The 24,242-nt window shown below is 41.5% G+C and overlaps 1 protein-coding gene across 4 annotated transcripts; it reads left to right on the forward strand.

The window, feature by feature from the left end:
• The first annotated feature begins 3,290 nt into the window (after positions 1–3,290).
• Positions 3,291–24,154, forward strand: DDX59 (DEAD-box helicase 59). Of its 4 annotated transcripts, none has more exons than XM_006025504.3 (8): positions 3,291–3,312; positions 12,187–13,025; positions 19,725–19,892; positions 20,629–20,718; positions 21,360–21,611; positions 22,325–22,477; positions 23,399–23,527; positions 23,804–24,154. In XM_006025504.3, exons 1-8 carry the CDS (start codon positions 3,306–3,308, stop codon positions 24,065–24,067), a joined length of 1,902 nt encoding a protein of 633 aa, XP_006025566.1. In that variant the 5' UTR covers positions 3,291–3,305; the 3' UTR covers positions 24,068–24,154. The 4 variants fall into 4 exon arrangements, with proteins under 4 accessions (XP_006025566.1, XP_006025567.1, XP_014376255.1 ...); XM_006025505.3 differs by lacking the exon at positions 3,291–3,312 and adding an exon at positions 6,822–6,879; XM_014520769.2 differs by lacking the exon at positions 3,291–3,312 and adding an exon at positions 6,840–6,964.
• The last annotated feature ends 88 nt before the right edge of the window (positions 24,155–24,242 follow it).

Consider the following 24,242-nt stretch of genomic DNA (forward strand, 5'->3'; position numbering starts at 1 on the left):
TTAAATGTGTCCATATGGTTTCTCACTTCCCTTTTATTCCAGTCTGTTAACCTCTTTAAGCAGTAAAAAAATGTTTTAACAATTGCATCTTTACAGTCATGTTTAACATTTTTATTGTGAAAAATTTTAAATGGGTTTGTAGGTAATTAACCAAGCTGTGAGTGGTAGAGGTTTCTATTTCAGATTAGTAACATAATCCCTCAGAACGTTAGCTGAGTATTCAGTTTCTTTTAGTCTCTAAGTAGCTTGAATAATTACATACATAACAGAGTTTATTAAAAACTAAAAATTAAAAATGTTTCTGACTCATTTTTATCTCTTGATTCTGTATGTATTACAGTGATGGGGAAATATAAGCACTAGACCATTAACAGTGAAGAACATTAACAAAATAATAGACCATTAACAGTTGTAGCACATTGGGGTCCCAGGGCCCATGGTAGCTCTGCAATCATGCCAGCTCTGCCTCTAGGGTGTCCCCCATTCTGTCTCACCTGTCACACCTTGATGTAATTATGGGATTAAAAGGCAGGCTGCCCACACGCCCTGTGCCTTACTATTAGCCTTAGTCCAGCTAAATCCTCACTGGGGTTCCCATCCATGCCACTGGTCTCAAGTATGCCCTCAGGCTCTGTGGGCCCTCTCAACCTGACCTTGCCTCTGCAGAGCATCTATAGCCTGCAGGGCTAATTATGTGGCTCTATAACTCCCCTTTACCATGCTCCAAGCCTCACAGGTGTCACTGTACTGTCAAGTCTCTCCTGTTGGGCCTTTGGCCTCCTCAGCCTCTGTCCATTTCCTGTAGCTGGGGCTTCTAGCCCAGGCCCTCTGTAGCGGACCTGATATTGAGGCACCAACCCTAGTCTTGCCCTCTTGGGTGCCAGGCCCCGCATTTTGCTCTGCTCCGGGCTCGGTAGTTGCTCGGGCCTTGAGCCTGCCCCAGCAGGGCTCAAGGTGATTGCATGCCCTTAGGACACTAATGGGACCTGCAAATACTGCCCATCACAGTCCCAATGCAAACCACTGGTTCTAAACAACAAGCCCCACCTGAGCTATATCATAAACACTCCCTTCCGGGCCCAGGAACATCAGCAGAAGGGGAAGCTGCCCTCTGTCCCTTTTTAAAAGGGAAAGCTTTCTCTTCCCTATGGCATAGGTGGATTAACGCACAGGCCAGCTGGGCCTGGGCCTAGGAGCCCCTGCTCTGGCATGGACAAAACTGGCAGCCTGGCCGGAATGGGCATGAACAACAGGGCGGACCATGGCTGCTGGGGTACCAGGCGGGGCATGACCGCACTGGAGCCCTGGGAGCGGCTGGAGCCACCGGAGGCTGGGTGCAGTGCATGGCCACTGAGACTTGCTGCCTCTGGAGCGTGGTCCACGCCGCACTCACCGGTGGGCAGCAGGCCAGCTCCAGCACAGATCTGTGGGCACAGGTGGTGAAATCTAACTAAAAAAATGCTCGAATTACAAATGCATTAGTGCTGTCATGAAACATCATACACTAGAGTCAAAAATGAGAAGTCATGCAAGCAGAAATGAATCACCATATAATGAAAAGAAATGCCCACAGATTTCATTCTTCCCTTTACTGAAAGATGTATAAAGCAGACTTCCTGCATCCTGCATCTCAGAACAAACAGTAGGAACAGGCCTTGGAAACAACAATAACAACATGCAACTTCTTTAAAGCACAGTACAGATAATATTAGTCAAGCTTAGGAGCTTGCCTGTGTCTTCCAGTGATTCAACAGCATGTGAGGGGCTACTGCTGCTGTTGCTATTAGACATCTTTAAAATTCAGTTCTCCGTAAAAGTTGAAGTTATCAGATGTAAATTTAAAGTTATCAGTAGATTAGGATGTTTGGCAATTTCCATGGTAGACTCCTTTTCAGAAAATAAAGCCTTAATGTTAATTAGCTGGACACCTTTCCCAGACCACCGGTCATTTTTATCAATTTAATGAAAAGCAGTTTATTAATTGTAGCACTATTGTTGTCATCCCCAGTAATAGTACAAAACTAAAAGGAAGATTCACTTATAGCTCCAGGTTAGAAGGAATATATACTGACAAACAACAAAAGATAAATGTTTATCCAAGAGAGAATTACTGGGTTCTCTGGCCTGAAAACAGAAATCAGGACATCTTCCGTCATATCTGATGACAGAATAACTGGAATAAACAAAGAACCTGTGTATGTTTTTTAAAAAAAAGATAAATCTTGAGAATAGGATACATTTGGCTCTCTGGGTCTCAGCAGGATATTTCTTTGCTAGAGTGTTTAAAACCAGCAGTTTTCTTATAAAAATCAATTGCTGGCAATATAAGTTTTGGAAAGAGTCACATCCCTCATAATCCCTTGATTTGAGGAAGATCTCTACCTCAGTGGCTCATTGATGGGTTTTGTTGTGATTTAAGAAGTCATACCTCTAGTGTCATATCATATGTAACGTCTTAGGGTACGGCTGAATCTATGATTAATTATATTTAAGATGCTTTCAACCCATTTTAAAGTAAATATAATCAAGATCTCAGTTCTTGCTTAGGAAACTGTTGTTTTGAACAGGAAATTAGCTTAAAAAGAGGAAGCAAGGAAAGGGGGAATTCACTGCTGCCATAGAACATCAGACAGGGAAAATAAGAGCATAAACCACTTGAAGAGATGGAAACAAAAGAGCCTGAGTCAGAGGTAGAAAGGCTTCAGTGAGAACTGAGAGTGTGGGAGTAAAGGTTCCAGACCTGCAAGTGCTCCAACTCCACAACTCCCACTGAATTTATCTGGTAATTCTGCATGCAGTGTACTCTCAAGAGATCATGAACTCTGGTGGTTTTATGAGATGGAACTGGAGAAGAAAAGAAGATGGAAATGGTTGTAAACAAACCTGCTGTTAACAGCTCGCTCCAGGGAGTGAACAGAGAACCCCATCCATGTGATGCATCATGCTAACGGTGTAAGTAGAAATTCAGTGGTAAACTCTGTCTACATTTCTGATATCCAGTCAAATAGATATTGGGCAGCATACTCTATATGTTTGGACTTTGAATTTATCTGTAGATTAGAACCTGTCACAGGGCACTAAGGTGCCCTGTTTCTAAAGAGGGGAAACTGCTGGGGAAAGAGCCCTAGCAGGGTATAAGGAGTCCAGCTGTGGGTTGCCAGGGCAACCAGGAGGTCAGCTGACTGAAAGGGGCAGGGCCTGGCTCCTATATAAATCACAGGCAGGAGGCCAGGAGCAGTTTTCTGCTAGCAGCTAGAGAGAAAGGAGCTCCTTGAGCAAAGAGCTGAGAACTGCAGGTACAGCCCATGCCAGGTAAAGGATGGCAGCTCTGGGATGTGTGAGCAATGTGGTTTCAGCTGGGTGGCTTTAAGTTAAGTTATAGCTTAGGGGCTTGTGTTTTGCGTTGTTGTTACCCTGGTGGTTTGGGGGAGGCTATAAGGGGATGGAGGAGGCCTCATAGGGGACCCACAGCAGCGTGGGGACCCCAGTGCCAGTAAGGGCGCTGTGTATGGGGTGCCTAGACCCCAGCCCCAGAGAGGGGCGGTTGAGAAGCCCTGGTGTGGGCGTGGTGAGCCCCAGAGAAGGGGACAGCTTGCTGGCAAGCCCTGAGAGAGGACGGTATTATAGGGGAGCCCCGAGAGAGGGTGGTTTGACTGAGAAGGCCCAATTCGGCCACAGGGAGCCCCGGGAGAGGGGCGGCGTTCCGGAGAAGGCCCAGAGGGGGCATGGAGAGCCCCGGGAGAGGGGCGGCGTTCCGGAGAAGGCCCAGAGGGGGCATGGAGAGCCCCGGGAGAGGGGCGGCGTTCCGGAGAAGGCCCGAAGAGGGGGCAGCAGTCCTGAGGAGCCCCAGAGAAGGGGGCAGTGTTACCGAAAAGGGGCAGCATTGTGGAGAAGGCCCTGAAGAGAAGGGCAGCGTTACTGAGCAGGCCCCAGAGAGAGGGTGTCGCTGCAGAGGAGCCCTGAGAGAGGGCAGTGCTACAGAGAGGGCCCTGAGAGAGGGCGAGTGTAGGCCTGACAGACCAACGTCTATTCCACCTGCGAGGCTTGGGGTGTGTTATCGGGGGTGGTTGGAGCCACGCATAGCCCATAAGGCTAGGGTGCCCGGGAAGCACCCATCAGAGTGAGACCCACGAAGAGTCCAGGAAACCACGGGGCCTGAATCAACACCGAGAAGTGACCAAGAGGGTGTAAGGCAGCCTCCCAAACTTATTTAAACATCAAGGACGTGGCGGGCAAGAATTAGAGGGTGCCCTTGGGCTGACTTGGTAGGGAGGAAGGGGGCCTTAAGGAGATCATGGCTTTCCGGTAGGACCCTGCTGTAACAGAACCATTATAATTATCATGACTTTCATTTCCCTTTGAAAAACTGATTGGGTGGAATAACACATCTGGAACTTGTTGAAGCAGAATTATGTTAGTAAATTTTTGTATTCAAATTATTTAAAGTCTGAGTTATTAACGCATTCAAAATTCTCTTAAGGTCTACACATACCAAATATTTCTGTGGTGTTCCATCATATGTAAAATGCAAGTGATTTAGGCCTATTTTTATATTAAAAAAATCTTAATTATAAATATTTCTTGTCCCTGTTATGAATTCTTGTGTACCTTTAAAATCATTTGCCACTGCATTATGTCAACTGTACAGCACTGCTTGGATATCTCTGAAAATTCTTTCAGATGAAAGACACTGGGTATGCTGTATACAAATATAGGAAACCTGAGGCAAGAGTTTATTAGTTCAAAAACAGAAAACACACACACACCATTAGTTATCCACAGTAACACTTTCCATTCCAAGATTTTGTCATCCTGAAAGTACACCTTAGTTTCATATGCATGCATGCATACATACAACAGTTCCTATAAAATGAATGAATCCTGGGTATTCTGCAAGCATCACTTTCTGCTAATCCTCTCCCCAAATGACAGTCAACAGAAGAACCTCCTACATATGCATGTCATTGGTAATCTCTAGCTGATGTCCATTACTTTACTTTACCACTACAAAATAAAGGTAGTACCTAATATGAAGTGGTCAGCAACCTCAGTCATTACTGTCAGCAACAAGCATCAGGAACTGATTACAGAGCTCCAGAATGATTTACAAATCAGAATTATAGCCTGTTAAGCTCTTCAGTTTAATTTTGATGAAGACTGGCACCTACAGAAAAATAATGTCAATAGATGGAAATTTTGGTCAGCTTCTGACTGAACAGAAAGCTGTAATAAATTGTAATGTATCCACAACAGCCATACAGTAGGCTAGCCTACTGAAATAAATCTGTATATGCATATTATTACCTCTGGTGATTAGGGATTAAGGTGAAGCAGGATCTGGGTGATGGGCCCTTAACCTAGGTACTAGTCTGATTTGCTGCTTTTAATACTGGGTCCTTGGGGGTTAAAAAGAAACTCCCAATTTTGGAGGAGATGTTTATGAATGGACACCACAAGAATTTGTCCTGTTAATGTCTGAAAGACAAGGATTTCTTAGGACCAACCAATAAAAGATACCCTAAGAAATCCTCATTTCTTGCATCATTACTGGACCATCACAGCTGCAACATCACTTTTACTCTCTTATTGTGTTAATACCCAAACTGGAAGGGGATCTATTAGTACACAAGTATGGAATATTGCAGAATAAACTTGTAGGCTCCCAGCCTCTTTTGACAACCCTCACCTCACTGGATTATGGACTCAGAAGTTGGATCCTGTATCTTCTAAGGACTCTTCAGAGCTCCTGGGAAGGTTGGCTCTCCTTGCTGGTTCAATCAGCAAGACAGATAAGCTCTCCATGGGGGTGGGATTCAGGGGTGTAGGTTGTAGCTGTGTTGGTCTAAGGACATAGGCAGACAAGGTTTTTTGGGTAAATCCGATATCTTTTATTAGACCAACCCAAATAGTTGGAAAAATTCTTCCTAGCAAGCTTTCAGACACAAACACCCTTTGTCAGGCTGAGGAAGCGTGATGCAAAGGGTGTTTGTGGCCGAAAGCTTAAGAAGAATAATTTTTCCAACTATTTGAGTTGGTCTAATAAAAGATATCGGATTAACTCAAACTCAAGTAGTTAGAAAAATTCTTCTTAGCAAGCTTTTGGGCGCAAAGGCCCCTTGTCAGGCTGAGAAAGTGTGGTGAAGGGTGTTTGCGCCCAAAAGCTTGCCAAGAAGAATTTTTCCAACTATTTGAATTGGTCTAATAAAAGATATCGGATTTACCCCAAGAACCTCGTCTGCCATAGGGGGATTTACACTCCGTAGAAATTAATACATTAAATCTGGGAGAGCGACAGCTTGCTGAGCTGGGGTACTGCAGGGAAAGGCTTTAGAGGGATTGCCCGCTGGTTACAGGGATTGTAGCAGCAGCTGTAAAGTCAGCACCTGCCCATCTAAAACCTTGAGAAGAGTAAAACAGGGAGTCCTGTAAAACCGGTGTCTGTGGAGCCGGCCGTACCTGGGGCAGGGGCCTGCTGCCAGCCCGGGGCAATTTGCAGGGCCGCGCGTCCTCCAAGCAGAGAGCACAGCAGCCTACCAAATGTAGCATTGGGAACCGCTGTTACCGAGCCACCTTGTCCACCGGCGATTCGAGCCCCGACCTCCCTTCTTTTAATAGAGCCGATGACACAGAAAGGCTTCAAAACAAAACGGGAAGCTGCAGCGGACGCGGCTCTCCCCCTACCCCTACAAACGCTCCCCTTCCCCTTTCGCGCCCGCCCGCGCCACTCTCCTGCTCCCTATTCTCCGCGTCCCTTCCCGTCACGTTCCCGCCCTGCCAGCGCATTTTGGTTTCCGTCGCCGCCCACGCCGCCTTTGGCTACTCAACCCTGCGGCGGCGCCGCCATTTTCTCAGCCGAGCGCGGGGCGGCGGACGCTCCCGGTACGTTACGTGACGTTGCGTTTCCCAGCAACCGCCCCCTGCATGCGGAGCGTCCCCGGGGCACGCTGCTGCCTCCGCGGTGCGGGTGCGTGGCCGTGGGCCGGGGCCCGGGTGGGGGCAGGACGGGGCTTGAGGGGAAGCCACGGGCCGCGGAGGCCGGAGCGCGGCTGGGCCGGCGGGGGCTGCTCATGCTGAAAGATGCAGCCTCCCTCCACAGCCGTAGAGGATCACAGGGCTGGGAGGGAACTAAGCAGCATTGCCAGGTCTTAAATATCAAACGATTGCATTGGAACCTCGAAATCCTCGTATTTGTTGAAAAAAAACTATCGTACACTAGAAAATATGCAGATCAATATGCAAATAAGAATGCAAATTAGTCTTATTTACTTTTTATTGCTCACTATAAGGTTCAGTGAGTGAGAACTGGGTCATCCAAATTGAAGCATTTATTTTGAGGCAAGCAGTCATAAGAAATTGCAGACAGCAAAATACTTACCTGGCAGGGGAAACGGCATGTATCTGGGTTTATGAAGGCAGATTTCCTTAAGTGTTCCTGGGGATAACTGCCCCTGCTGAGGTGTTGGGGCTTAGAGCCCGCTTTATGGAAACGGGAGGCGCCTCCCTAGCTTGCTTCTGCGGCCCTATGGCCGAGGGCAAGTGAAAATTGGGGGCATCCGAACCCCAAGCCTCTGGGCTTGGAGATGCAATGCAAGTAGGATGCCCACCAAAAGATGTTGGAAATATCTGGAGCCCCTGAGAATGTTTGCTGGTTGTAGGGCCATTTATGGTTCTGGACTGACTCATGAATTTGGACTTGATTTGGCTTGGAACACGAAAAATTTCTTGGGAAAAAAAAAAAAGTTGGCTCAGATTGAGTGTCTTGGCCTCTTGTGGGGTAAGATCAAGTGGGGGCATCTGAATCCCAAGACCTCCGGGCTTGGGCCTGCATGTAGGAACCCCGCCAAATGATTTGGAAACACCTGAAGTGCCAGGTGGGGAGGTGGAATTTTGCCAGTAGTAGGGCCATATATGGTTCTTGAATGACTCACGGATATGGAATTGATTTGGCTTGGAACATCAAAAATTTTCCATCATAATAATATTAATATTTGGCCTTTTGGCTCAGATCAAGTGTAGACCAGATTGGCTTCTTGGCCTTGTGTGGGCTAAGATTGTGTGGGAGCAACTGAATCCTAAGACCTCTAGGGCATGGGTCTGCATGTAGGATGCCTGCCAATGGATTTTGGAGTATCCAAGGTATAGTTCCAGAGTGAGAGCCTGGGATGGAAGATGCTGGCTGGTTGTAGGTCGTATATGGTGTTTAGAATGATTGAGTTCTGCCTGCTTAATTGATAGGATTTGGAACTGATTTGACCTAGAACATGAAATATATTAATAAAAAAAAACTACCCAAAAGTTGTTTAAGACCCCCTGAGAGTGACTTGGGTTTTACAGATGCTGTATCAATTAACTGCCTCAAAAATTATTGTTCATTTTGAAGACTTCTACCATTATTGATTGTACACTGTACAATGGTTGAAATTATTGTACAAATACAATAATTATTATATACCTGGCAACACAGGAACTGAAATGCAGTATCCATGAGGCCTAAGATGTCCTAGCTGAAATCACTTGGTTTTCATCTGAAATGCTTTAGGGCTTGCATGTAATTTTAGGACTTTTGGAAGAAAACATCATGTTTATAAACACACTGTTTATGAAAAAAGTGACTGACTTGAAAAGATTTTCAAGCTAAAGGACAGAATATTCTATCCATGTCATTGTGCTGTATAGCATTACTTACCACTGACAGCACACATCTGTTGTATGTGTTTCCTTAATAATTAATATGGCTTTAAAGGGATTTTATAGAGGAGGGATTGGTTTAAATGCCAGTAAAAAATTAATATTCAGGGGTTTTGTATCCAGTTCTGTTGCTGATTCACTGTGTGGTTGACCTTCACAACTTCACTTAAACTATTTGTGCAGACATTTTTCCGATTGTATAGAATTAGACTTGTCTTTTATCTGATGTCTGTATTGTAAGGTTTACTTAAACTGCTTTGAGGTGTGTAAGCATAAGGTTTTGCATATGCACTGGATTTTTTTTACAGTAAGAGAATAATACATTGTAAATAAAATGTAGGTAGGCATACAAAAATATTAATTTAGAAAACATAGTTTGCTTTGCATACAGGCATACAGACTGTCTGACTTTTGAAACAAAATGCCATAGCAAAAATGTTAAGAGATCATGAAGTGAGTGAAGTCAAGCACTAGGTAACTAGAAAGTTCAGAGTATCAGAAATTTAGATAGTGGATGTAGACTTAAGTCTTGTTCAAGCACTAGATAACCAAAAAGTTCGGAATGCCAGAAATAAGGTAGCTCATTAGGTCTTGTTCCTTGTGGATAAGTAATACAAGACTGTCTATAACTGATTTTACACAATTTTTTTGCACACAATACTACATTAGTAAAAGTGACAATTTCCAGTGGCTTACAGCTTGTTCAGATTTGGTGGATTTTTACAGGGTACCTCTGTGGCCTCGAGGAGATGCTTGCCAAATTTCAAGTCTTTGCTGTAGAGCTTAGTGATGTTTGAGCTTCTTAAGAAATTATATTGATATTTAAGTAGATTATAAGCAAAACAACTCATTTTTCTGTACCCCAGTCTTGGAAGCAACTAAACTTTCCAAGAAAGTCAATTTGAGACCAACAATCAGAATGCAAAATTTCATTGCATTTGTTAAAACTTTGGCAAAGTTATAACCAATTGAAACAATGTCTACTAATGGAAATGTTAGGTAATGTTACACGTTAGGTAAAATAATATATTGACTATAATTATTTTTTAACATGATCCTTATTTTTAAATATAGTTTTGCATGGTATTAGTGTTTTTAAAACCTGTAAGTTCGTATGTATTTTTGTATTCAACTAGCCAAATAGGGTGAATAAAATCTAGGCAAAGTGTTTTCACAAATTATTTTCAGTTATACATTCTAATATTATAAAAGCCTAAGTCTGTCTGTCTGTCGCGCTTTATTTGCGCTCTGATTGGCTGACAAACAGCCAATCAGAATGCGAACAAGTGTTCGAACAGGAGCTGGTGACAGTGGAGTGTTGCCATGATGGCAGAGACAGGATGCGGGGGCAAGGCCTTGCCTGCCCTCCTCCCCTGCTCCCTGCAGGCGAGGACAATGGAGCGGATGGAATGGGGGGAGCCCTTGCATGAGATGCTTACGGGGGAGAGGGTGGGATGGGCCCGGACCCCAAGCAGCAGGAGGGAAGGGGGAAGCAGGCTTGGATTGGGGGGATGGGGCATGGGGCTCCATCCCCATCTGCTTCCCCCTCCCCCCCGTCATTCTTGATGGGCAGTTGGCTAGCATGTAATATTCACAGAGACTACACAATTGACCAGTACTACTTTATTATTGTGCAAGAAAACCACCTTTTACCTATTAGTATATTTTTATTTACATAATTCAAAGTATGCTGGATGCCTTGTAAATGCACAAGTCATTGTTTTTGCTCTACAAAATGTATAATCTGAGGCTTCTGGCATCCAAAGGATAACAGGTAGAATTTGTTTGACTGAAGTCACATATTGAAAGTGAGGGGATGAGTGGTAGACCATCTGTGTGGATTTATGTGGAAGATTGAGGCCTAAGATTGACATAATACAGTTTTGAAGGCAAAATGGTGGCATTGTAAGGATTAAGAAAGGTATGATGAAGTTTATACAATATGTTTGGGGTGAGGTGTTGATTCGTGTAGTCATCACAAAGATTATGGGCTACTTTTTCAGTTTTACACAAAAATTACTAATTGTCATTCTGTATGGGACATACACATATTAAGAAGGCTTAAATGGCAGTTTGTCAGGGGAAGGAATAAAGAGACAGGTGGGGGTAATGGGAAGAATGTGAAGGAATAGGTGGGTGGCCCCTAACAAATGGGGTGTGTGTACTGCAATCTAGAGATGTGATTGTAATTCACATAGCTATGCTAGCTGTGGCAGTGAAAGCTTTAGCCCAAGCTGCATAAGCCTGCCTGGGGCCCTGGTAAATACTAGGGGTGCACCAATAAAGATTTTTTTGTCCAATACCGATGGCTGATTATTAACCAGCCATATCGGCCGATACTGATCCGATTGCCAATATGCATTCTGGCATCTTGGAGACCAGCATCTGTCCGGTAACTCTGTAGGGGCGAATGGGGTGTGGTGGGGGCAGATTGCCTGCTCTACCCCACTGCCGCCTGTCTCACCCCGCCCCCAGCTGCCCTGAGTGCAGCCTCGGCCCAGCCCCACTCCAGAAAGAGGCTGGTGCAGTCCCCAAGCCTGCAGCAGGCAGCCTGCCCTCGCTCTGTGCACAAATATGGGGGGCACACACCCCCCCCCCATGCCTCCCCCGGGGGTGCACACAGCGGTGGGAGCTGCCCACCTCTGTGTCCCTGGACAAGCCACCTGCACCCTGCCTCCTGGCCCAGCTGGGCAGTGCCTTACCCAGCCCCATTCTCTCCCTCACCATGGGGGCTTCGATTTACACCCCGCCATGCCCCTTCCCCCACGGACTTATCAGCAGGAGGCTGCTCTCCAAGCTGCCAGCCTGTATTACCGGCTATACACATGCATGTGGCATTTTTCCATGACATTATGAGCCACATCGGCCAAAAATAGCCAATTGCCAGTAACGTCAGTTTTTCTTTTATTGGTGCTGATACGATATGGACCAATATATCGGTGCACCTCTAGTAAATACTCAGCACCTGAAGCTTAGGTTGCTGCAGAAGTCCTGCTAGCCCAAAGCTAGCTTGAATATATCTTCTCTAGTTTTAGTTTTTGCATATTTGGATTACAGTTTAAATATACCCGTAGGGATAGAAGGATGGTAATAAGGATGAAGGTGCCAAATGAGGTGAGAAGTATCAGATTCCTAGTAGGCAATTTGGTCTGAATGTGATTAGGTAATGGGAATGCAGATAATAGGGTGTCATGTTTGAAATAAGAATCAGTTCCATGTTCAAGGTGGAAAGTTTAGTAGTGTGTATCCAGATGACATCACAAGGTTATTGGACATAAATATTTTCAATTCTGGTGTTATAGAAAGGCAAAGAACCGTTAAGTGTATTGGTCTCTAAGGCTTTTAGTACTGCATTCTGAGTTAAAGCAACTGTTAACTAACTCTTGGGTATATGGGATATGATGAGTCAGTGTCTTGCCATTTAGTTATTTTTCTTGGTTAAGCTATTACCGCTAAGACATAATGCACTTTTAATAATTACAATTTTTTTCTTCACAGACTATAGAACAATGTTTGTGCCAAGGTCTCTTAAAGTCAAGAGGAATGCTGACGATGACAAAAGCTGTACTGCTAAGAAAAATAAGTCCTCATCTGGAGAGCCCTCCTTAGAGGAGGTTACAGACTTTAGTGATGTTAAGTCAGCTATTAAAGGAACTTCTGCTTGTGGACATCATGTATGTAAAACAGTAGAAGAATGCGCAAAGCCACATGTATCTCCATGTTCAGACTTTCACCTTGCTGATGCATCTTTGGGAGGAGACAACCAAAATGCTGATGGAGACAGCTCTAATGTGGAAGAACCCATAAAATCTTTTAGCAAATTTCAGCGTTGGGCAGAACCTGGAGAACCCATATGTATTGTTTGTGGTCGGTATGGGGAATATATTTGTGATAAAACAGATGAAGATGTTTGTAGCTTGGAATGCAAAGCCAAAAACCTTTTGCACGTTAAGGAAAAAGAAGAATGGTTAAAATCTGATGGGGTTATGAAACCTGAATCTCAAAAAGAAACTTTGCTTGACATCCCTTATGTCTATAAAGAACATCCCTTTATTTTAAGTCTACAAGAGGACCAAATTGAGAACCTTAAATTGCAGTTAGGTATTGCTGTTCAGGGTCAAGGCGTTCCAAGACCTATTATAGAGTTTGAACACTGTGGTTTTCCTGAAATTTTAAACTATAATTTAAAGAATTCAGGCTATGAAGTTCCAACACCTATCCAGATGCAGATGATTCCTGTTGGACTATCGGGAAGGGATATTGTGGCCAGTGCAGACACAGGATCAGGAAAAACAGCGGCCTTCCTGCTTCCAGTTATTATTAAAGCTTTGGAAGAGGTAATGAAAGTTTAGGTATATCTTCAGAACAAATTGGCAAAGTATAATGACGCCAGAGCCCTCAACGTAGTTTACAAACCAGCAATCTGTAGTGAAGCTCATTGGTTTATTTTGCATTTTAAAGGGTCTTTATATTTCTAATTAACATTTTCTAGTTTAGTGGACAGAAAATATAATTTGTTTACTGGCATTATCAGGTACATAGTTTTCTTTTGATCTTAGAAGTAACTTTCTGAAAGTACATTTATGATATTTTTCCTAACTATTTTTTCAACTTTCTGGGTACTTTGCAATTGCAGCTGATATCCCATCATTCATTGTTCAGTGCCATTATAAATGTGGGGGTGGTAAAGAGGTTTCTGGTATTCATTCAGCTTCACAGATTAATCTTTATGGGACAGTCATTAAGCAGCTAGATGACTTCAGGGAATAAGATATTTTTAAACATTTGAAACACATTTCTGTGCTTATTGCTTCCTACACCCTCACTGGTGGGAGGTGGTCAGTATGTGTACCTCAATATGTATTTCAGTAGTTTTCCTTTTTGCTTGAGTATTAATCCTGAGCATTAACATACAAATTAAGTTAAAACAGACTAACAGACATTTATGTTCCATATTGCAGATCTTGAAGTACTGGGTGATCTTTCATACAATTATATTCCTCAGCTCCAAGGTGCCATATGATACATTTTCAATGCAGATTATTCTTTGAACACTAATATTTTTATAGGTTTAAATTCACCTGTCTATAACCAGATTTTTTGTTTTTCTTTAACATACTATGACGTACATATAGCCCAATGACTTTGCTTATGCCATCTGAAAAACTAGTTTACTTGTCACTGTGCTATTAGGATAGTAACTTTTGGCTATTATGGGTGAGAGTGGAATGGGTGCAGAATAGTGTGGCCTTACTTTTTCAAGTACTGCTGGCATTTCTGGGTTGGACAGTTCCTAATGCACCAGAATCTTACTAGAATTTTCCTTCAAATGGGAGAAGATACTGAGTGTCTTAACCATATGTTTGCACAAGTCTAGAAATTATTTTGGGGGCTGTAAAGGGGAAGAATTAAGCCTGGTAAGTCACTGACTATGCCAGTACAATGTATTTCCCTCCCAACTGTCTTTTATTGTCATCAGAGGCGATCCCTCACAATTGAGCATTATCACTCTCATGAGTCAAGTAAAGGGTTGTAAATGAGTCCATTGATGGCTAAAAAGGCCAATTTTTAGAGCCACAGACTCTTTGGCAAATGCCACGGGTGGTGGTTAAAGGGAGGGTCGGATCATGGATTTTGCAGTCTTGTTTCCTTTTCTTCTGTTTCTGTTATTTCTCTGCCTCCAGGGAGAGATGGTTTTCCTCAAAGTAAGATGCAGCCTCTCTCACAAGGCATCGCCATGTAGCCCTGTCCCAGGCTATTTTTTCTCAAGTTGTGGTATCAATGTCACACTTCTTAAAGTTTGCCTTGAGGGTGTCCTTGAAGGGTTTTCTCTGGCCTCTGCATGTCCTTTGTCCTTGGCTGAATGAGGAGTATAGCAGTTGTTTTGGTAACTGTGCATCAAGCATGTTCATGCAGTGCCTTGTCCACTGCAGCTGATGTTGAATAATCAATGCTTCCATACTGGTGTTAATATCGCTGAGACACTGGCATTTGTGCGACAGTTTTCCGTATGTGCACCAACAGCGCAGTCATTGGCGTACTGAAGCTCCACAATTGAAGCTGAAGTAACTTTGGTTTTGGTATGGAGGTGGGAGATTGAAAAGGTTCCCATCCATTCTGTACTCTGTGCCATATGGCAGAGGGTCATGGATGAACATCTTTGATGACTGCAAGAAAGATAGAAAACAAAAGTGGTGCAATCATGCAGCCCTGCTTGACACAAGTTCCAATTGCAAGGGGCTCCGTAGTGGAGCAGCTGTGTAAGGTGGAGATAGTCATGTAGTCAAGAAGGAGTATTAAGATGGTGATACATTTCCCTGGCCAGCCAAGCTTTGATTAGATTTCCCATAGAGCCTCATGGTTAACAGAATCAAAGGCTTTGGTCAAATCAATAAAGGACATCTATAGTTCCTTGTGTTGTTCTTGTCATTTTTCCTGGATCTACCAGGCTTCAAAAATCATGTCCGTGATGCCTCTCGGTGGTGTGAAGCTGCAGAGAGATGCAGGAAGGCTTTCCTCAGCAAGAGGGAGCAGTTGGTTCAGGGCTCTTCCCAGTGATGGAGAGGAGGGCAATACCTTGATAGTTATCACAGACAGACTTATCTCCCTTTTTAAAAATAATGACAATATTGGCATTCCTTAGGTCAGCAGGAGTTTCCTTAGTGTTCCAGATTGTGTGTGGAGCTTGTTGGTCATAATTTCCCCACCAGCTTTGAAGATCTTTTGTTTTTGTCTTCTGTTTTATCACCTGGTGGATTCTTCAGAGGTTGGTGGACTGGCAAGTGCTTCCCTTACTAGATGCTATGGGATAGTTTTCATCATTGACTTTCAATTTGGGAGCTTTTGGTAGTGCGCCTTTCAGCAGTTTTTTATGGACTTATTGTCTTTGAGGTGTGTACTGCTTTCTTCAGTTTTAAGTGAGGTGAGTCTGCTAGAGCTTGGTCTGTACATAGCCTTGATTGCCTTATTAAGCTCTGCATGTCATGATTGTCAATACATTGTAGGATTTCTTTCACCTTTTCTTCCCACCATTTTTAAATTTTATTTCTTGAATCATCCTTAGGGCTTCAGCTTTAAGCTGTCAAAAAATTCCCTGCTTCTGACTGGGCGTAGGATGATTTTGCCTGTCACAGAAAGCTATTCTCTTCAGGTTGAGAAGGGCTTTGAACTCAGCATTGTTTTCATCAAACTAGTCCTGATGGCATTGGATGATAAAGCCAATTGATTCCGTGTAAGCCTCATGCATAGTCTCTTTTAGAGCTTGCCAATCTTCCTTAACACAAGCATTATCATTTTCAGTCCTAAGATTGGTGAGTTTCTTTCTAAGATTTGTTTGGAAGGCTTTGTGGTGTCTACGTATCTGAAGACGTTTGATGTTGTACTCTCTTTGGACTGATTTGGGTTGCTTTTGATGTTTAAATGCAACCCTAGTGGACATGATTCATCTCACTAAGCAATGGTCTGTCTAGCAGTCATTGTCTCCTCTCATAACATGTGTGATATGAACATTTTTTATATCACGTGCTCTTTTGATTACTTAGTTGAAGAGATGCCATCTTTTCGAGCTGGGGTGTTGCCGTGTTGTTTTGTATCTGTCACATTGTCTGAAGATAATGTTAGTAGTGACAAGGTCATGCTCTGCACATTTACTGACTAAGAGGATGCCATTGGAATGAGCCTTTTCCACTTCTTCCTTATCAATGGTTCTCTTCCACATGCTAAAGTCTTGGCCAATTCTCGTGTTGAAATCTCCAAGGAGGATGATCTTATTCTCTTTTTGGATGATAGTCAGGATTTCATCAAGGTTAGTGTAAAACTGTTCTTTCTGTTCTTCCTCAGCATTGAGCATTGTGGCACATGCAAGGATGATAATAACAAATGAATTGTTGGTCAGTTGAAGGTGGAGAATCATAAGCCAAATTCCCTGTTAATAGCATCAGGGAATTTGGTCATTCAGCTAACAATCTGGTTCTTAATGGTGAAACCAGTGTTGTGTATTCACCTGTTGCTTGCAAGTTTCCCTTTGCAGAAGAACATATAGCCACCCCATCTTCCCTCAGATGGCCTTCATCTGGACGTCTGGTTTTGCTGAGAGTAATGATATCGATGCTGCATCATGAGAGTTCTTGGACGACAGCAACTGTTCTGTGTCCAGGTCTGTCACTGCTTGGGTTGTCTAGTAGAATTCGTACATTCCAGGATGCAAAGGACTTTTTTGTATTTTGACTGCAATTTGAGTGATTCCCCTGGAAGTGGTTATCCAGGTGGGCAAGATAAAGTGGGACCACCTATGTTTGGGGCACCTTTTCTAGCCCCCTCCCCATGTGGGGTGAGCAGAGGGGATCCTAAAAAGGACTGCTGAGTTGTGATCACAGCTGCAAAATCACCCTCCTGTTCCATTCCAAGGGTGAATCAACCAACATGCGACTGCTGCATGTATGTGGATCTATAACTAGGGACACCCAGCAATCCTTTCATCTGTCCCTGTCGCCACTCGTCCATCACTGCAGGACTTTGTAGAGGTTATGGGTATTAGTAATTGGTTATTGTGGTAGATGATGGATCCAGTGGGAGAAGCTTGCATGTGATTTGCTTACTGCACATTGGCAACCACACGGATCTTGATGGTGGAGAAACCTGTGTCCAATGGCAAGGAGATCCAAGACTGGGGTTACATTTCCACTGCAGCCTTCATCTACCTCACAGCCGTTGAGAAGTATGCCCTTTTCATCCACCTGCTCCACTGCTGAGGTTTTTGTTGTGTTGGACTGCTCTTCCCTCCCCATGGACTGCCACCTTGACAGGGTACAGAGGCTTGCATGCATTGATGACCCTAAGAGCAATACTGTCGGGAGTTTTGTACTCCTAGTAGGGTCACCCATGGTGGTAAGGTCAAAGGTGAGGTATCAGATGAAGAGCAACCTTTTATAGTCATATTGCAACATACTCTATGGCTATTGTAGCCCTGAAGCTTTAGGAGTAGCCATGGAATGGCTATTGTTTTGGCCTGAGACTCTTGAGGGTAAAGCAAAGAGGTGATGACAGTATAAGTTTACATGGATTAATAAAGCCCCCTGTTTTTTTTTAATGGTAAGCAGTATTTTGAATAAACATGATAGTCTAGCAGGTAAAATAGATTTTTCTTTTTGGAAATAGTCTGTTCCTGGTAATGTTGGGGAAAACAAGCTAGTTAAATATTATTTTTAGAATTAGACAACTGTAGACGTTATTTTACAGCTGTATTATTTATACTGTAAAAAAAAAAATGAAATTACAGTTCAGCATGTTGTCATACTTGTGCAAATAGTAATCAAGATAATTCTGCTTGGTTAATTCCTGGTTCTGTTATCTGCTAATGTTGGAGAAAAATAATGATACATCTAAGAGTGTTGTTTTCTAGTGTTAATTCCTGGGCTGCCGTCTTTCTTTAGTATATACTTCAAAATTAAGGAAAGCAATTATAGGGCGATCTGAATTAGAAGAATGTGAAAGTGAAAACTTTAAATGGTAAAAATAAAAATAAAGTTAAACCGCATAGGTGACGCAATCTTTTTTTATGTTTTATTAAAGTGTAAATTCTGGGACTTATTTTCACTGACATTAAGGGCTTGGTATACCATTTGGGCAGTGTAAAGTAGTTCTGAACTGAGCAAAAATTGCTTTATACCAGGGGTGGGCAAAATGTGGCCTGCAGGCCAGATGCAGCCCACCAAACCATTCTATCTAGCCTGCGGGGCCCCTAAAAAAATTAGAAAATTAATATTAATCTGCCCTGGGCTGCTTGTCATGCGGCCCTCGATGGCTTGCCAAAACTCAGTAAGCGGCCCTCCGCCCAAAATAATTTCCCGCCCCTGCTTTATACTGATGGTCAGAGCAGGTTAAATTGGACTTAGTGAATGAGAATTATATCTCTTTTAGATTAATATTGGGGTTGTTTTGTTTTCTTTTAGCTAGTTTGCTTTAGGCTGTATTCAGCAACGTACTGAAGGACATGCATAACTAAGCATCTGAGCTGTACCACTGAAGTCAGTGGGCCTCTTTACAAAGGCTTTGGGGTGGTGGTGGGGCACTTTAATTAGAGTGGCTCTTGGGAGCTGCTCTAATAAAAGAGCCTGCAGCGTCTTGTGTATTCAGTGTCTCATGCTTCAAAATTGCGGTGGAGGGTGCTTTAATTAAAGCTCGTTTGACATCCTTTAGTTAAAGTGACCCCACCATCATTTTGAAGCATGAGGGTGCTGAATATATGCGATGCTGAGGCTGCTGGAGTGTTTAACTGAGTCTGCTCCAACACGTTGGACATGTGTATAGGTACCAAAAAAGACTATTCACATGCCTTAAAGTAATTAATGTTCTTCTAATAGGGGCCTCAGGTGTCTACTTTCCTCCACTGACATTACTGATCCTGTTGTACAATTTTCAGTTTCAAAACACCTTACAAAGTAATACTTATGTCAGGAAGGGAGATATGTTTGATTATTTTCATTTTAACCAAAGAGGAAACTGAGGTGAAAGGTTAAATAATTTGCCTAGAGGTACAGAGGGATGTAAGTGTTAGGGATGAGAAAATTCAAGTCACATGCTTAGATAATACTTCTTTTCTTTTTTTGTTTTACATTTTTAAGCCGGAAGCATGAACCTTTTTTTTGCTTTTGCAGTACATAATTCAATGTATTACTGAATACTCAGTGATAGTTGCCCACAGCTGAAAAAGTTCACGTTTTAAGACCCATTATCAATTGCTGTCCACTGGTATAAGCTGTTCCACATATTCTATAACTTCTTGATAAATTAAAACAACACTGTGACAGTGCAAGCACAAGTTACATTTAGTTTTGTTTTTAGAGGCTGAATGTTTTGGGGATAGATTTCTTCACTAGGTAGAATTACAGCTGCAACCCCTGACTCTTTATTCTGTGTCTGTGAAATAATGTCACTAGCTATATAATTATATTCGCTATAAGGAGATTTGTGTTGAGAGATTTTTGCCTAAGAAAGAAATAATTCTATCTTGGACAGAAGCATTCTTTGCCTTTTAGATTAAAACACCATCTGCACTTATTCTGACACCTACAAGAGAGCTAGCAGTTCAGATAGAGAAACAAACCAAGGAGCTGATGACAGGTCTGCCAAACATGAGGACAGTTCTCTTGGTTGGAGGTTTACCGTTACCGCCCCAGCTTCATCGCCTTAAACAAAGTGTTAAGGTAAGAACTGTTATATGAAGGAGTCTTGTGAAGAATGCTCTTTTTAAGTTGTGTACAGAATGTGAAAACTATCTAAAGACTCAATGTTTGACTTAAATGAGAAGTGCATATTTTACACAGTGAATCTAATCTCTTACAAGTAAAGATTAGCTCTTGAGTATTCATAGAATATTAAATTCTTTATAAATGAAAATAATTTTATGTACCTGTTTTGAGTGTTACACATCGGGGAAACAAGCTTTTGAAATCTGTAACTATATTTATATATTTTGCAGCTTTCAAAGACTAACATTTTCCATTTTCTTAAATGAAGAAATATAATTTACAACAGAAAGCACATTAGTTCCTTGACTGAAGGATATGCTCTTTTTCTGGCACAGCATGCAGGCATTCATAAATTCTGTTAGAGGACTAAAGATTTAATTGACTTTCAGATGTACACAATTTTGGAGAATCATGTACTTGAAACTCTGGAGTTTCAGTTCTTTTTTGTCTTGACACTTGAATTAAACAAATGTTTATGATTATATTAATGTGCTATACTTCACTAACTTGCCCATAATAGTCATTTGTCCCTGATAATAATGGCTTACATCTTGAATTTCTATCCTCAAATGCTTGTGTATGTTAATGTAAAATATGGTAGTATATTTTCAAAGATGTCATATAAATTGCACACAATTTTTAACTGATGTTAACTTAATTTTTCTAATGTTATGTTGCTTTCTTCTTTTAGGTTATAATAGCAACACCTGGAAGACTCTTAGATATTTTAAAACAAAGCTGTGTTCAGCTCCATGATATAAAAATCGTAGTTGTGGATGAAGTAAGTTTAGATGCATTTAAATACTGAAATTGGAAGCAAATGTTATCAAAATCTCATGAGAAGTGGCAATTATTAAAGCACTCTTAGTAGTACAGTTATATAGTAGCACTTAAAAAATACAGGCCCTGATAAAGTAAAGTACTTAAGCAAGTGCTTAACTTAAATATGTGTAGATCCACTGACTTCATATGACTGTGCCATGTGCTTGACGTTTAGCATGTAGTTTAGTGATTTTCTGGATCATGGACATAATACCTTTATAAGTAGTTTCAGTGGGGGTGCTTGATTAAATCCATTAAATATGCGAAGTATTTATTTCCAAAAATACTTTATACTTCTCAGTATTAAAAAGTAAATGTATTATGTAAGAGATACCTGACTGACACACACTGAAGGCTGTAGTCAGTTTCTGTCACTGATTGCTAGAGCAAAGGCTCTGCCATGGTGCCACATCAGCATGAACAGGTCCAGTGATTGTCTGTCTCTTCTTGGCTGTCTTCTGACTCCCCAGAAAGAGAGCTTATATTAGTGAGATGACAGGGTCAACACACTAATTGTTTTCTGGCGATTAAGGGTGCTCTTTGTTTACTTAAAGATTTTTGGGAACAATCATGCTGTCATAAATTAATATCTTTATTTAGGCTGATACCATGTTAAAGATGGGTTTCCAGCAGCAGGTGCTGGATATTTTGGAAAACACCTCCACTGATCGCCAGACCATACTGGTTTCGGCCACAATTCCAGTAGGTATTGAACAGTTGGCAAATCAGCTTCTTCAGCATCCTGTGAGAATAACTATTGGAGAAAAGAACCTGCCATGTGCCAATGTTCGACAGATTATCTTGTGGGTAGAAGAACCATCTAAGAAGAAAAAACTATTTGAAATATTAAATGTAAGTATAGAATTTGGATTTTGTAAATATTACTTTGTAAATTATTATTATTGTTCTTGTTGTGTATAACAATTTATATGGTTTTAAGTTAAGTCTTGCCTATTTAATTCAAGTGGATGTTTGTGAATGAGAGAGGAGGGGGATGGCATACAGCAGGTCCCACTAAGTATAGAAGTGTTTCTTTTATGGTGCCTATTAAAACAAAAAGGCAGGAGTACTTTGTCATTTTAAATGCCATTTGAAAGATTGTAGAGGATCCTTAACTTACTTCTTTTGGCCACAGTTTAATGAAACTTTTCCAAAAAATCCAAGAAAAATCCCTGTGGACCTTAATCCTTTCACTATTTCAGGCTTTTCTTACAAGGGAACCGTAGAACCGTTTAATTTTTTTTTTTAATGTCACAAATACTATTGTATTTAAAATACAATTTATTTAATTATTAAAATATTGCCTATGAATTTACAAACCGTTGTTCCTGTGTGTATCTTGACACACACATGTCCACAGGATTATGGCATAAGTCTTGTTTTTTCTTACTTGGAATTTAGAAATCCTTTTTATGTAAATATACTGCTTTATGTAAATATGCTTCTTTCAATATAATGTATCAAATATTAGAGAGTGAATGAATAACTAGAAATTAATAGTTGCTGTTGACCAGTAACAAACTGTGATTTAAAGTAGTTTTATTAAATCTACTCTAATTATACAGGATCAGAAACTCTTCAAGCCTCCTGTGTTGGTATTTGTAGACTGCAAGTTAGGAGCAGATCTGCTGAGTGATGCTGTTCATAAAATCACAGGGTTGCAGTCCATATCCATACATTCGGATAAGTCCCAAACCGAAAGAACTACTATACTGCAGGTTTGAACCAAGTCAGAAAGCTCTGTGTAACTATAAAATATTCTACTTCATTTTAAAAAAGATGATCAATTTGAGTTAGTAGATCATGTTAAGATGGCTACTTTACTATCTTATAGTAAAGCTTCAGACTACACAAAATTTGGTGTTTGGAATTGTGTTTTAAACTACAGACAATTTTTTTTTCTTCAGGATGCTGTTTATTAGGGAGAAATAGGATCTAATTCTGCCTTTTACTGCTGTGCTTTCACAGTGACTGATAGAGCATTTGGAGAACTGAAACAAAAGCACAGATTGCAATGGCAGTAAAATTGATTCGTTTGTTAATGTATTCTTGAATATTTATTGCTTGGTTTGAGAATGTAAATGTTATCTTCATTATGATTGTCTTTATTCTTTGCTCTTAAACTGCTTGAAAAGATGTTTCAGTGAATCTCCAAATTGTAGTTCTGTATACTCTTATGAAATACAGAACAAAGAAGGGCAGGGGCAGACAGTGGTTTACTTTTGGGAGGGGATGTGCTTTATTGGAGCTTAGCTTCAAGTGTGGGCCATTTCCAATCTGGCCAGTACCATTTTGTAGCCAGTCAGTGCTCCTCCGTTCAGTACTGCCACTGCCACCAATCATTTCTGCTTGTTGCCATGCAGGCTTATTTTGCTGGGATCATTTGACCCCAGCAGACTTCTTGCCCCTTGGGCAGGGGGCTGGACCCGATGATTTTGTGAGGTCCCTTCCAGCCCTAATGTCTATGAAAATCCCTCATGTCAGAGCCCACCGACTGCTGAAATTCCCCAGGCTATGGGCTGCCGACCCCTAGTAGGGCACCATTTTTCTTCAGCAACTGAATAATCTTGTTGGGCAAGTTATAATGCTGTATCCTGTACCTCCAGAGGATAAATGTAATTCTGGCCTTTTTTTATCAGGGATTATTTCAAGCGAAGTATGAAGTTGTAGTAAGCACTGGAGTCCTTGGAAGAGGGCTTGATCTTGTCAATGTCAAACTGGTAGTAAATTTTGATATGCCCTCGAGTATGGATGAATATGTGCATCAGGTAAATATATATGTGTCTTAAGTATTGTGCAAGTCACTTTTTAAAGAATAGTACAACCATGAGTATTTGGTTTAACCAGGTTTAGGTCTTATTAATGCATCCCAGTGGATTCTTACATTGTTGGTGTGCTAGCTCTACATATATTGAGTTTTGGCTTAGCCATTTATGCAGCTGATGCAATTGTCTGACCAATATTATAAGCAAGGCAAATTTTTCCCATTTAGAAGGAGACATTAATATTGCTAATTTAAAATACATGTTACTTTTCATTTTCAGGTTGGAAGAGCAGGGAGATTGGGTCACAATGGAACAGCGATTACTTTTATAAATAACAACAGTAAGAAGCTTTTCTGGGATGTTGTGAAGAGAGTAAAACCAACTGGAACCATTCTTCCTCCACAGTTGCTAAATTCCCCTTATCTTCATGACCAAAAGAGAAGAGAACAACAGAGAATTAAACAGTTACAGAACAGTGTTGTAACAGGTGAAAATCTTATGGACATTATTAGGAAACATGACAAAAGTAATCCCCAGAAGTGATTAATGTGACTATTTATTACTAAAAATTAATTTTGTGTAATTATAATTAAAGTTCTGTATTTCAGTAAAAAATTAAATGTTTATTTACATGATGGTTGGTACATATTTTTACAATTTTTTAATGTGGAAAAATATCTGATTTTTATTTATACCTGCAAAATACATTGGTTTATTT

Source organism: Alligator sinensis, unplaced genomic scaffold, assembly GCF_000455745.1.
Source record: "Alligator sinensis unplaced genomic scaffold, ASM45574v1 scaffold34_1, whole genome shotgun sequence".
Taxonomy (NCBI): domain Eukaryota; kingdom Metazoa; phylum Chordata; order Crocodylia; family Alligatoridae; genus Alligator; species Alligator sinensis.

Coding starts and splice junctions, on each gene's coding strand:
- DDX59 (XM_014520769.2), top strand. CDS start 6,922: ATGCGGAGCGTCCCCGGGGCACGCTGCTGCCTCCGCGGTGCGG. Junction 13,026..19,724: donor TTATTAAAGCTTTGGAAGAG/GTAATGAAAGTT, acceptor TTTGCCTTTTAG/ATTAAAACACCATCTGCACT. Junction 20,719..21,359: donor AAATCGTAGTTGTGGATGAA/GTAAGTTTAGAT, acceptor ATCTTTATTTAG/GCTGATACCATGTTAAAGAT.